This window comes from Orbicella faveolata, unplaced genomic scaffold, assembly GCF_042242905.1.
Source record: "Orbicella faveolata isolate gen_17 unplaced genomic scaffold, um_ofav_v1 contig_35, whole genome shotgun sequence".
NCBI lineage: Eukaryota > Metazoa > Cnidaria > Anthozoa > Scleractinia > Merulinidae > Orbicella > Orbicella faveolata.
The window spans coordinates 14,475,999-14,490,000 of record NW_028301564.1 but is presented as its reverse complement, the minus strand read 5'-3'; the positions used below and the strand labels follow the sequence as shown (position 1 = coordinate 14,490,000).

The following is a 14,002-nucleotide window of genomic DNA, read 5'->3' as shown; positions in this document are numbered from 1 at the left end:
GGCTTCAACGTGTGGCTTTGTCCAAAAGATTAGATAGGTATTTGCGATACCGCTCCTCCGTAGCAAGGGTCAACGTGAAAGATACGTAGTTTCTAGTATTTCCTTGCAATTCCTGTGCTCCTATTTATTCGGTGTTCACTGTTTTAGCGGGGAGAAACTAAAAGAGATGACAGAATTCGTGTTGGTGAAATCAACAACAACAATAGTTGACCTAATTTTACGGCCTCTTAGGCTTTTGATTATCGTAATTGGCTTCAAAAGACTTCGGTTGTTGTGCATGCATTAGAGATGTTTCTTTTAACCGGAGCTGTGTACAGAAGGTGCGGATTGATTTCAAAGTTTATAAGCAAGCAAGAGGCTTTTTGTACAGTGGTGAGTCGATGCTTGAAGCACTCGTGCTTGTTTGTTTAGTATCGTTTGATCAATCACTGATTCGTCACAGCAGCGTGCCCACTCACTTGAGAGGCGCAGGGCCTGTTGCCTTGTTTTATGCATCGAGTTTATGTCAAACATAACGCGGAACGGAAAAATTGTTTAGAAATAAAGATGTTGTTTTCTTATTGTTAACCTCGCAGTTTTGTAGACACAACAGAGATTTTTGAAAGCTTTGCGGATAAGCGTCACCCATTTTCCGAATTCTAAAGCACTCGGAAGGAGGTTTAGCGGTGAACCGAACTGCCAATTGCCAATAACACGGGTGGGAACTTCGAGTATTTTGAACTTCTTAGACATGAATTCAGAATACTGAAAGTATTAAATTTATTATACACCGAAATTTGAAATCTGCTGGTGAGATTTTTCTTCTTTGTTCCGATGACGGAGTTAAACACTTGAATTATGAACACAAGTGAATACGCTCTTAATGAGCCTTGAATTTCGTTTAGTACTTCCTCGCCCGGAAACTGCTGCCACTGAGAAATACCATTCGTAATTCACGGTTGTCCCTTTGATGAGGCTAATCTGTAAACTCCACAGTCGCGGCGGAATTTTTCCCTCTGTATATGCCGCCATCATCGCTGTAGCAAAATCAATGCGTGCGCGCTAGAACGAAAGTGTTAATGCTGAGCTTTGCCCGTGAATTTTTTTTTTCTGTCTATACACGCGTTGAGTCGACGTTCCGAAAACAAATCAGTGCGCCAGCGCTTCCTTTACTGACAAAGACTTCTTATCCTCGCTGTTTCTTGGTACCGACATTTTTATTTCGGAAAAATGTCGCTCACACACATGGCTGGAAGCTGTTTTAGCGATTTTTTCGTCTTATCTTCGCAGTTTTCCTTAACTGACGATTGTAGTTTTTTTAATGTTTATTCTCGGATCTACAGTTGAAGGAAGATGTCGGATAAGACAAATACGGGTATCGTTTTCCCGGGCGAGAATCGTATCATCAACAACAGGTTTGACCCGCCTAATGGCCGTGGCAAATTCTCGCGATTCTGAAAATTTCTTTCCTCGCATTTTTTAGGTGAAAAATGTTCTGGTGAGAACACGCATGGCTATTTCACTTTCAGTGCCATTGCAAGTTTATTTGGACCGCACGAATTTGTTGCTATCATTACTAATATCTCGCTTTATCGACGTCTTTTTCTTCTAAGAGACATCCACATGAGATAGCAGTGTTTAAAATGTAATTATTAGAAATTGCTGGCTCCTTTTCATTTATTACAAAAAGAAATTTCTTAAGGTGACAATTTCCCAGTTCGTAGAAAATCAATAAGAACTATTGTTAGAAACAGTTTAAATGAATTGAAATTTACATTTGTATGTATAAGCTTTCCCTAAAGCAAAACCACGGTCGAAATGTTCTTGATTATAGCACAAAATCGATTTATATTCTGCTGAAGTTCTGTAATAGACAACCAACATATCCCAATTTTAACCACAAAACCCTTTCATTGAAAAAGCTTCACACTAAAAATAAGCATATTATTACGACGAGCTGTCGCCATGGCAGAGTTAATGAATTTTGTTGTAGTTCTAGTTCGAACATTTACATTAGAATGGCAGAACAAAGATTTCAATAAAATGATTTATTACATTGACAGAATAATCTGACGGAGGGTTTCTTTGTAATTTTTTTCTTTTTGCTTGGTGTGTGGTCTACGATTAAACAGAGTGTAAAATATAAAAAGCTGTGACAATAATCTTCAAATGTGTTGAACTTTTTATGGAATTAAACGAAATCTCCAAATCGGTTTTGCGTTTGAGTGAGCGTTTCTTCTCAAAATCGGCTTTGCCCTTAAGTAACCGATATCCTGAAAGTGTTTATTTTAAACGTCTTAGTCCATAGAGCAATAAAAATATTGACAACTGTCGAGTTTTTAAAAGGAAGGACTCTAGCAGGCTGAATAAATTGGCGTCGTTTGGGATTTTCTTTGTCCGTCATGCGAGACATCTGTTGTATTTCCGAGGCTATTAAAGCTCTTTTATTTTAAATCAATTACCGGGTTTTATTGTTGTGAAGAACATAAATATATTTCTCTCTAAATCATCTATGTTTCTCTTTGTCCTATGGGGCTATTTACTGATGATTTTTTTGGTATATACGTGTAACAAAACCACCGTTTCATCGACTGGTTTGTAATAATTGTTTGACTTCTTTTCACTCTTATAATATACAAAAGACAGACAGCTTTACCATCTGTACAGGGATAAATCCCTACAGCTTTGCATCATTAACCCTTTTAAGAAAACCTACCAGAAAAAAAATTAGGTTGGCCCTTTTTTCTATTTCTTCTTTCAGCCTTAGCAGTTTTTAGTATTCTGTAAAATAGTAACATTTATTGCTTTTTTAGCTTGGGTTTTTTTTTTGCGAACTTAAAACGCTTGAAACGTGCCAGAGGTTAACCTCTGCTAAAGCTATATGACAATGAAACAATTGATCTCAGAACTAAGAGAACATAGAGGTTAAGCTGTGAGTATAATGATGTCTAAGATCAAATATTATTTGTTGCATATAGGAAATTATCAACCTCTAGCCTCTGGTAGCTATGATATACCATACCAGGCCGAACAGGGATGTAATAGATAGTAATATTTTATGTCCTGCTGTGCTGTGTGCAACTATAATTTAGCCATTTCTAAGGCTTGCCCTAGCTTGTCGACTTCGTCAATTCAGCAAATTTCCTATTTGGAAGCTAATCAGTTGAACAGATGTTTTGCATTAGATTTATTCTGGTAGAAATCTTGGCAAAAATAGAACCAATATCTGTGCACTTGATAGCGACTTTGCTGCATCTCTTATAAGATATGTTCACACTTACGTAATGTGTATATGTAAGACCATTATTTCCTGTTTTTAAATCATTTTCCACTAAGTTTACTTTTGTACAGGGTATTCTCTATGGCAAAGCAATTACCTGACACTGAACAGACATGTCTAGATACATATATTTTACCTCTCTTTGGGTCTGCAGTTATGATAATGTGTAAAGAATTTTTGTTACATGTGGCTTAGTAGAAAGAAAAATTAATTCAAGCTTAGATCAATTAAATATGTGAGCTAGGAGCTATCATTAAGTTTTAATAAGGATAAGGCTAACTTTGAAAAATATTTAAATATCTCTCTATTTCATCTACATTCTGGTGACCCAGAGACAAGAGAGTGTCTTTATTTTACAATAGGTTTCTTGTAATGGCTAAGATGGAGAAGACTTTTTCAGCTGCTGTTTTCCATTGGAAAAATATTTTGAAAGCAGTGTGAGCTAGAAGCTGCCATTAAGTTTTAATAAGCAGTAAGCTAACTTTGAGAGAAATTTAGTGAAAGGAACAATAATTATTTATCTCATCTACATTTTGGTGACCCAGAGACAAAGAGAGTGTCTTACTTTAATTTCATAAATTATAGGATTCTTTGGCTGTGATGTGCTAGAACTTTTCCTCTGTTGTAATCCACTGGAAAAAAATTATTTTGAAACTAGACTCCAATTAGACTGCAGTATATTTGAATGGATTTTTGTAACTCAAATTGGTCTTGTCTAGTTTCTTTCAATATTGATTGGCCATTCTGAACATTTGTTACTGCAGGAAAATTTGTCAGCACTGCAGGTGTCCAAGAGAGGATCACAATATTATTGAAGATGATGCCAGGGAAGGCTGCAGTGTATATTTAGGAGATGCCAACTATTCTGGCTTTCCTAGCGATGATGACAGCGGTTGTGCATTAGATGAATATGCATGGATTCCTCCTGGACTTAATGCTGAGCAGGTGAGTACAGATGCCAAATGGATTTTTGTTTTGTTTCAGGTACACAGTTTCTTTCCAAATATAATGGAAGTAAATTGGTATCCACATTGTCTGTTCTGGTTGTGAGGGTAAAGGATGGTGTTCTTCATTCCAGCGAGATCATAAAGAGAGTTGTGTTAAAAGAATCATTTAGCACTATTTTGTTATTGTGACGTAAAAAAAATGGAACCATTCCCTTGATTATCACCTTTCATTCAAGAGGGCTTTGGAGGGTTATCTGAGCTTCCTGCTTTTGTAAGTTGGACTTTCAAAGACTACAAATTGTTGTTGATTGATTTGAAACAGCTCAGGTACACTGTAGGTAGTTTATAGTTGTTGCATAGGTCACAGTAATTTTGAATTTTAAGTAGGACTTTATTTGTTGAATTAAGCTGCTGTATGTTTTGGCTCTGGTAGGAATACAAATTTATTGCTAGTATTGTGGTTTGCAACCTGGTTTGGATTATAAATGGTATTGTTTATCCTCACATCTGTAGGGAACTAGTGTTCGGCATTTTCATCTGTTTCCAAGGTTAATCAAGATTAAACCAAAACCATGTATTTGCTAATTTCAGGTGCACGCCTATATGAGTTCCCTTCCAGAAGAAAAGGTTCCATACATAGACAGCATTGGTGAAAGGCACCGCAACAAGCAAATCATTGTTCAACTTCCACCATATGATAGTGAGGCAAGATTCTGTAATGGCCTGACAGATGAAGAGAAAAAAGAGCTACGAATCTTTGTGGCACTGAGAAAAAGAGATGCTTTAGACCGAGGAGTGGTGAAGCAGATTCCAGATGTCTCTGAAGGCTACAGTTGTAGAGAGGTGTGACTAATTTATATTCATGAGTAATATCTGTTGAATGATATAGTGGCTTCCATAAAGCTTTTGGGAGGCCTTAAAGCTGACTGAAATAGGGTGTAGGTGATAACAGTTCAAGAACATTCTTCATTAACATTTGACAAAACAATGAGCCACTGCATTCATATCTGGCTGCTTTAGCAAAAATAGGCTTCCAACAGTCTGCCAAAACAAATACTCCCATTGTAGAAATCTAATGTTGAGGGACGTGGTTAATTTTCTTGTAGTGTGGTGACCGTGTCTGCCCAGGATCCATGGCAGTTTTTGCTCCAAGAGCAGGTCAGAACACAAGTTGGCATGCTTCTTGCTTTGTTTGTTGTGTCTGCAAAGAGCTTTTGGTGGATTTGATCTACTGCTACAAGGATGGAAGGATTTTCTGCGGAAGACACCACGCAGAAACATTGAGGCCCAGATGTGCAGCATGTGATGAGGTACATGTACAGGAATTTTCAGAAAATTTGACAGTCGTAATAGTAATAAGTCAATGCCTAAAGTTTATTGGAAAATAAGGAAGACTAGTCTGGTTGTGGTCTGTCTATTAGTATAGGTGAAGTGATCACCTTTGCGATAAGAATCATGAAGCACCATTACATAATTATGTAATGCAAGCACAGACAGGATTGCCATTAAGGGCTGTAACCCATAACACCTGTTACGGCTTAGTATGCTTGATAGGCACTTGATGTTACCCGTGAACTTGTCTTTTGTCAATACAACTCTCCCACAAAGCAACGAGTGCAGTGTGTATGTTATGAGTGTGAAGATCAAGGCGACGAGGTTGACTCAAAACTCAATGACAGCCCTGACTGAGTTGTTAATATCAAGCATTTTTTTGTTTTATGTTATCAGATTATTTTTGCTGAGCAGTGTACAGAAGCTGAAGACCGATGCTGGCATGTGAGCCATTTTTGTTGTTTTGAATGTGACTGTCCCCTTGGGGGTATGCGTTATATAATGAAGGATGGAAATCCATTCTGCTGTCACTGTTTTAAGTCAATGTATGCTGAGTTTTGTGATGCTTGTGGTGAGCCAATTGACCCAGATGCAAGTCAAATGGAGCACAATGGACAGCACTGGCATGCCACAGACAATTGTTACTGTTGTTACAATTGCCGCAAACCACTTCTTGGACAGCCATTTCTACCAAAGAATGGAGAGATTTATTGTTCTCCAGAGTGCAGCCGTGGTGTGCCTACTGTTTACCAAGGACATGAACATTTTGCTCCTATACAATCAGGCTTTAACACAAAACAATACAGTGCTCACGAGTCATGCACTTCTGATCTTGGAACCCTGGAGTCAGACTATGTGGCCTCCAGCACTCCATCTGCCTCTGGCAGGTTGAGTGTTCCATATGAGCCAAGTATTGATGGTGACAGTGTTGGCCAGTATTCAGGAATTTTGTCCAATCGCAGGGCTGGAAACTTGGGAAGACAATGCCATGAAGATGCTTCTGTTGGAATTGGAGGATTATCTAGCACCATGTTTGGTCTCATTGAATCTTCAGGATATTCAACTGATGTATTTGACAGTGTAAGTGTACAAGGAGGCAACTATGGCAGCTTTGATTTTGACAATGACCGATTCCATAAAGGTCAGAATTTCCAGGAGGTCTCGAGGGCTAGACAAGTACCTGATAACTTAGAGAGAGCTTACCAAGTTGAAATATATGACAATAGAAGCACTTCTGACTTCATACGAGCAACTCCTGTGGATGTTGAGTCTGCCAAAGACAGTAACTACGGTACTATTGAGAGCAGGGATAGTAACTATGGAACAGAGATCTCTTCAGCCAGTCAAGATTTAAACAAGGCTATTAAGCATGTGAAAGTAAAGCAAAGGGTTAAGGAGAGGCATGCCTCTGGATATGCGTCAGACCACTGCTCAAGGACATCCAGAAATTCAGGTTATCGAACAAAAGCAAGGCAAATAAAGTATTATGATTTTTCAGATATTGATGACTTTGGTAAAAAATGTTACTTCAGTGAAGGAGAAAACCCAAGGCCATTGTCAAGATCTTTGGAGAGTTTGACATGGAGGCCAAACTCTGTGCCCCCTCCACGACACAGTCACATGAGAACTTCTTCGGGTACGTATGTGTCAGCAAGGAAGGAGCATATGATTAATAGGAAGGGCTCTACCCCAAAGGAGCCAAGTAAGTCACGTAATGGACACACTCAAACAAAATCAAAATCATCTCAGCTACCTTGGGAAGATCCTTTTGCCAATCCAGTGGATAAGAGTAAGTCAAAGCCTGTTAGACGTCCAAGAATCGCTTACACAGAGGATGGGTTCTGTGAAAAACCTGCACCACAGATTGTGAACACAGCTGATGCAACCAAGAAAAGGAAAAACAAACACAAAAATTGCTTGGTACAGTGACTTGTCAAATTTTGGTAGCAAATGCACATGACCACTTCAATGTGACCATTTGATTTTGACTTTCATGCATGCATGAAATCCATGCATTGTGTATGTTTGAAAATAATGTTGGACTGCATGTACTAATATAGTCAAATGTGAGCTGTTGTTATAATGGTTGCCACAATAGATACATACATGTGGCTTGTATATTGTAGTTGTTTGGTTTGTTCCAAGTTTTTGTTATTGCTTGAATCAAAGAGACATATTAAGACACTTTATTGGAATTTGGCTTTCCTGCAGTTTTTAACATTCCCTGTGTGTCAGGATCAGTATATTTTTGACATGTTAAAAAGACAAGTTTTGTTTACTGAAAAGGTGGATATTGATCAAGTATGATGTCAATGAGCCAAAAGAATGTTGCATGCTTTACTCACTCACTCATCCTCATCGGGCCCATGACGACTCTTGCTGCATGCTTTGGTGTTATCTAAATTCATTACCTCAGAAAATTCATAAATTCTCAAATGGGCCTGTTAGATACCATGAAAGCCAGAATGCAATAAAAGTGCACAGCCATTTTGTTTTTACAATTTTATGGGGTTATAATTTAGTAAAAAAAGTAGTAATCAGGGTTGAGAATGGAAATTTTTTGTTAACTACAATAATATTATTATTGATATCCTTAAAAATCAATATAATAGAAGTGCTCTAGTTAAATTTCCTTATTTCATTTCATGAAATCAGTTGACAAAGTAAGTCAGTAATATATGACAATTTGCAAAGAATTATATATTATCATTTGATACTGTGCCAATAAACACAATATCAGCCACACAAATTTGAAATGATGTTGGTTAGACGAATGTTTGTAATCAACTGTGAACTCAGTGTACACATTTGAGCTGCTAGTGTAAACATGTTTGCATTACAAAGAAAACATACTGTTACCATCTAAAATCCATTTTTAACACCATATATTTGCCTTTTGGATATTTTAGTTATAGTCCTTTCCTGTATTGCCTAAAACACTTTAACTGCAGTGCAAACAAAGACTTTGTTTCAGAGTTAAGTGACATGAATGAAATAAAATACCAGTAGCCAACATAATGTATCATGTACTTAGTTGAAATAAATGACTATGATAAGTGAATATTCATGGATAAGCCAGAGTTTTTGACACTTGTTTGCTACCTTCAATGGTCAAGTATTCTTTTTATTTATTGCACTCTCATTGGCTGAAGTTAGAAATATTACTTTTTAGCTCCGGTATACCTCAAAATTCTCATTATTTTTTTAGCGAAAGTTTTTGTTTATAAGGACTTGGAAACTCAATGTAACATTAAACTTGTGCAAGAAAGATAGATCACTTTTCTTAAACAAAGACGAGGTTTGGCATCAAGCAAGATTCTTAGATCCATGCATTTTTCTCTGTAACATCCACAAGTCATTTCTTACCTTAACTATTTACATTTGTTGTGTTCTGTTTCGGTTTCTGTTCCCTACACAATCATATCTATAGATGACGGCAAAAGTTGTTTTAATTCTCACATTTTGACATGTACCGGTATGCGGTAAGCAATTAGTAGCAACTAAGGTTTCTTTTGTGAAATAGTTTTTTTTTCCCTTAAAGCAAGACAAAAATGGTTTCTACATATCACTCCATATTTGCATATAGCAACATTGTATAATATTCGTGCAAAGCAAGAAGTTAGATATTGACTATTTCTGCTTTTGGTATGATCTCTCGTATTACTAGATGAGTGCTCCTTTGCTCCTGTTCTGGTAGTAATTTGTTTTTGTCTTATTCTGTAAAGTTTATTATGTAGTAAGACAATATTTGCCACAACTTAGATAAGATTTTGTGACTACAGTTAAAATGCTGTGTTGGTTTATCCATTGTGAATGCATCATTACTGCATAACTCTTGTTATGGTTGGTCACAGTTACACTATTTTAAATTAATATATAATAATTATTTGAGAATATTGGAATTTTCAACTTTTAAGTTATGTTAGTGGTTAATGAAAAGTTTTCATAAATTGTTGCTGGTTTCAGAATAAACCCTTCAGATTCAATGTCATTTATGTTGGCCAGGTATTTTGTTACATCTAATATGCCCAAGTATTATATGGCTGTCTCACAAGGACTGGGAACTACCAAATTCACGAATTTGATTGGCTGAAATCGATATTGAAAGCGGTCTAGAATTTCCCATCAAGACTGGCATCTAGACCTGTAATGTTTTCCGGTGAAAAAGCTGCAAACTAAAATGCAAAAAAATTGACTTTTTTCTTCTAACAACATTTATTTGTGGAAGTGCTAAAAGGCTGAGGAGAAAAAAAATTAAAGAGGACCAGCAAACTTGGGCAGAACTAAGTTCAGTGCATCGCCATTTGTAAGCAAAATGCCAGCTAGTACAAACCAGGTACATTAACAAATTAAATTTTTCTTGTTTACCATATAATAAACATCTTATTCACCAAGCTTAGTCAGTCTGTATGGAAGAATCTTGACCTCAGTCATGTGTACAGACCCCACTGCGCTGGGTCTGTACTCACGACCTCAATATTCTCCCATACAGACCTCCTGCTTGGTTAATAAGAGCTAAGTACTCGGTATAATAGTTGAAACTGGATTATGATCAATCCAAGTTTAGGTCACTGTTTTGTCTCTCTGGGCAAGACATTTGACTCTCACTCCCTCTCGTTGCCCAGGTGTATAAATGCATGGATACCAGCCATTTCAACCCAAGGGGGCTGGGTGGGTTATTTGGGGGGGGGGGGGGGGGGGAGGAGCCTGCAATGTACCAGCATCCCATCTAGGTAAAGAGGTAGTAGACATATTCCTAATCTCTTAGTCTTGCGGAAACGTGAATAAGCCTAGTATGGGACATATCCTCTCCCATCAGGTTTCCATCTCCAAGCCAAGGGACCATTAGGAGTGGTTTTGTATATATATTTTTTCTAAAAAATGTGAAAGGCACAGGTTAAAATTAATGTCACTGTCAGTTTGCATCTTAAGGTATATGCTCCAAACTACTCTGTCATTGAGCTCTCTACACTGAGGGGTATCAGTAAATGCATGTGATGGTACACATTAGGGAGAAGTATAAGCCCCCTTCCTCTGAAAAAAAATGTTGAATTATGCAGTGCCAGAAAATATCCATACTCCCCCACAGAAGGGATTGGAATTTCCCGGGGCTGGGGGTGCTATAAGACCAAATTTTTTGTAGAAATGTGTGAAGCTTTATTGGAATTTCCAGAAGGGTTGGCAGGGAAAGGTATGGATATTTTCTGGAACTTCACATAATTATGTATTTAGGAAGTGTTTTGAAAGTGTTAAAATAGTATTGTGTATAGCAGGTGAAAATTATATTACCAGTGAACTGTCCTAGGCAAGGTTTTTAACCAGGATTCTAGGAGACATGAATCGGCAGAGTAAGTGTAAGAATGCTTGTTCAATGCAAGATACCCTGGTAATTTTGTACGTGTGCAAACAACTTGCCAAGGCACATTGGATGTGATGATAGTAGCACTGTGAAGTGAATAACATAACTCAAACAGAACAGCTAGATCAGGGCTCGATCCAGGACCTCGTGATTCAAAGATCAACATGCTGTAACAAGTTTTAGACTAGTACGCTTTCTATAAGTAAATGTGACAAGAACGGCAGGGCAAAAACACTGGTAGCTGGTAGCTGGTCACTGGTCACTGGTCACTGGTCACTGGTGTCTGATAGATTAGATACTGTGAAATGTCCCTGACTAAAAGAAAGGCATAATTGAATGTTCAGAAAAAAATTCAATGCGTAGACAGGTCACTCTGAAGTGACACTAATTTGCCTTAATGGCAACATGTTTGTTAAAGTTACCTCGTGGTTGAAACTCATTTCTTAGAGGGCGCAGTCAGCAACAATCATTCCAATCTTGACGCGCACAGAAATATTCAGCGCCATGCGATCTCATTGCAACCCTGGTAAAATATGACCACCCACTACCATTTACTTTTGAATATTAAATTTTTTTGTTGAATGAATAGCTTGAAAGAGTGACAAAAAAAGGAACCATGGATGAAAACTTTACTTAATTTTGTATTAAATATACCAAAATTTACAGTAAAAACAAAACGGAACCATAAGAAAAAAATGAGGGTGTGGACAAATTATTTTTTATAAGTTGTCATAGTATGCTTAGTGTTGTAAGGTACACTTAGTGTACTGCATCGGTGCTTAGTGTACTGCATCGGTAGTAAGGGACATTTCACAGTATCTAATCTATCAGACACCAGTCACCAGTTACCAGTGACCAGTGACCAGTGACCAGTTATCAGTCACCAGTTACCAGTGACCAGTGACCAGTTGTCAGTTACCAGTCACCAGTTACCGGTCAACAACTACCAATGACCAATGACCAATGACCAGTGACCAGTGACCAGTGACCAGTGACCAGCTACCAGTATTTTAGACCCGCCGTGACAGGAAACATGCAAGTGTCCCCAGGACCTTTTCTCAGGTTGAAAGGTGAAAGGCCAAGGAAAGTCTGTTTGGACAGTTTTGCAGTATATGTGTAAAACGCCCTGGCTAGGAATACCTTTACTTAACTATTCACGAAAAATTATTATTTAAGTTGCAACCGTCAGCAAACATACCACCACACATTGAACTAAACGCAAATTTTAGTTTAAATAAAACCGGTTTATGCCACGTGTCATTGAAAGCTCACCAGCACAAACCGAACAAAACAAACATTTTATTTAAACTTACCCCAATTGTAAGCTTAATTGAAGTCTTTTAAATAGTATTCAAACTTTGTTCAGGAAAATATTTATTCAAGACAGCTTAGATTTCGATTGATAAGAAACCGCAGTTCAGAAAAAGCGCAAAATAAATTTGACGGTGTTTAAAAGGAAAAAATCCTACCTTTGACAAACCCGCCAGCTGCTCCGGCTGCCCTTCTTCGCCCGCCCACATCTTCATTAATGAGCAAATTACTCCATTGTAATCGATATTCGATGTCCAATTGCCAAAACAAACGGAGAAAGGAAAACAAACCGCCACAAAGCAGAAACATGAACACAATGGCGAGAAAAACGACGTCCAGCGTGCCCGGATATACTTCTTTGACATGTCCGTGCCTGCCCACACTTTTCCCGCCAAAAGGAAGCCGACCGCCGCGCCCCCCGCCGGATAGGTGTGGTCTTCCGCTCTGAGCTACTACGGTGTTTTCTCATCGTTATAAAGGCCCGTTTACACAGGCGATTTCGATGCAATTTTTGTCGCGCCAAAGTTACAGCTTCAAAATCGCACGAGTAAACTAAAATTTCTATCTTCTGTATGTAGATAAAAAAAATGCGTCTTCTTTGAAGCAAAATCTTTGTCTTCTCTTTCGACTGGGTCACATTGTCTCTAGAAAAACGTAACGCCGGCAAAGATGGCAAACTGTCGCATGCCAATTCACAGTGCCGGGTAGTTTCTGCCGCTTACGCTGCTAAGGTCTGCTAACACATGCTACATCGGGATTTAATTACCCCTAAGCCTTTTATATTTTGAGGTTATTTTTTTTCCTGTGTGCTGCGTGACTCGCATTTTGACGTTGTCACACAACTGACCCTCGAGAGGTCGAGTTGCGTGACACCCCCTCCACGAGACCCTCAGACTAGACAGAATGGCACCATTTCCCAAGCCCTTAGGGGTAGACCAGTTGACTTTTGAGGGAAGGGGACGGGGGTGATTTTGAAAAATATCCCGCATGCATTCTTGTACCAAAAACAAATTCATGCCCACAACCAGTGAGCCAAAAAAGGCGTGCGTTACACGGAGCACGAAGAATATCAAGCATCCCTGAGAACAAATTCCCTGGTGCATGAAAGGGTTAAACAAAATTCCTGCCTGTACCAAGTCACCCACACCTCCCATCAAAAGTCGAAAGGTCCACCCCTTGTACAAGCTGGATACTGGATACAGAAAAACCCATGTTCAGGGCTGCAGGGCCAAGGCTGTGAAATTTGAAATGAGACCCTAGGCCCTACATGTGATACCAGTTCCTGAAAGGTTCGACAAACATCCCCGCCAGTATCAATGGAGTTCCCCCTTCCACTTCCCCCACCCCCCGATCCCCCTAAACAACGTTCATGGTACACCCGAGAAAGTGTAACGTCACAGCCACTCCATTTCAACAGATGTGAAAAGTTCCGTATCTTAGGTTTCACATCCCCATGTTAAAGGGAGCGCTATTATGAAATAACATATTTTTAGAAAATTTTCTTCACCTGTAGATCTTATATCAAACTCCCTGATCTTTGTCTTAAATATTGCAATCTTTATGCATAAATTCCATCATATAAAATTGCCATCTGCTTTCAATCATTATTTTACTACAGTAAATGAAATTCATGCCTACAATACGAGACTTGCTTCTAAACAATCCTATTCATTGCCCAAAACCAGGACTAATTTTGGAATCTTCAACATTAGATATCAGGGACCTAAAATTTGGAATTCTCTTGATGAGTCTGACAAAAAATTACTTGATTTTCAATTAAAGAAGAAATTAAAA

The 14,002-nt window shown here is 38.3% G+C and overlaps 1 protein-coding gene across 3 annotated transcripts in view; it reads left to right on the top strand.

Annotated features, from left to right (window-relative positions):
- Positions 1-9,529, top strand: part of LOC110066927 (prickle planar cell polarity protein 3-B-like) — a 17,613-nt gene extending 8,084 nt beyond the window's left edge. For all 3 annotated transcript variants that reach the window (XM_020774184.2, XM_089274086.1, XM_020774185.2), the window contains exons 3-6: positions 4,024-4,204; positions 4,798-5,049; positions 5,313-5,516; positions 5,935-9,529. In XM_020774184.2, the coding sequence (XP_020629843.1) occupies positions 4,024-4,204; positions 4,798-5,049; positions 5,313-5,516; positions 5,935-7,467 (2,170 nt within the window). In that variant the 3' untranslated portion in view covers positions 7,468-9,529. The remainder of the gene's footprint in view (positions 1-4,023; positions 4,205-4,797; positions 5,050-5,312; positions 5,517-5,934) is intronic.
- Positions 9,530-14,002: the final 4,473 nt, after the last annotated feature.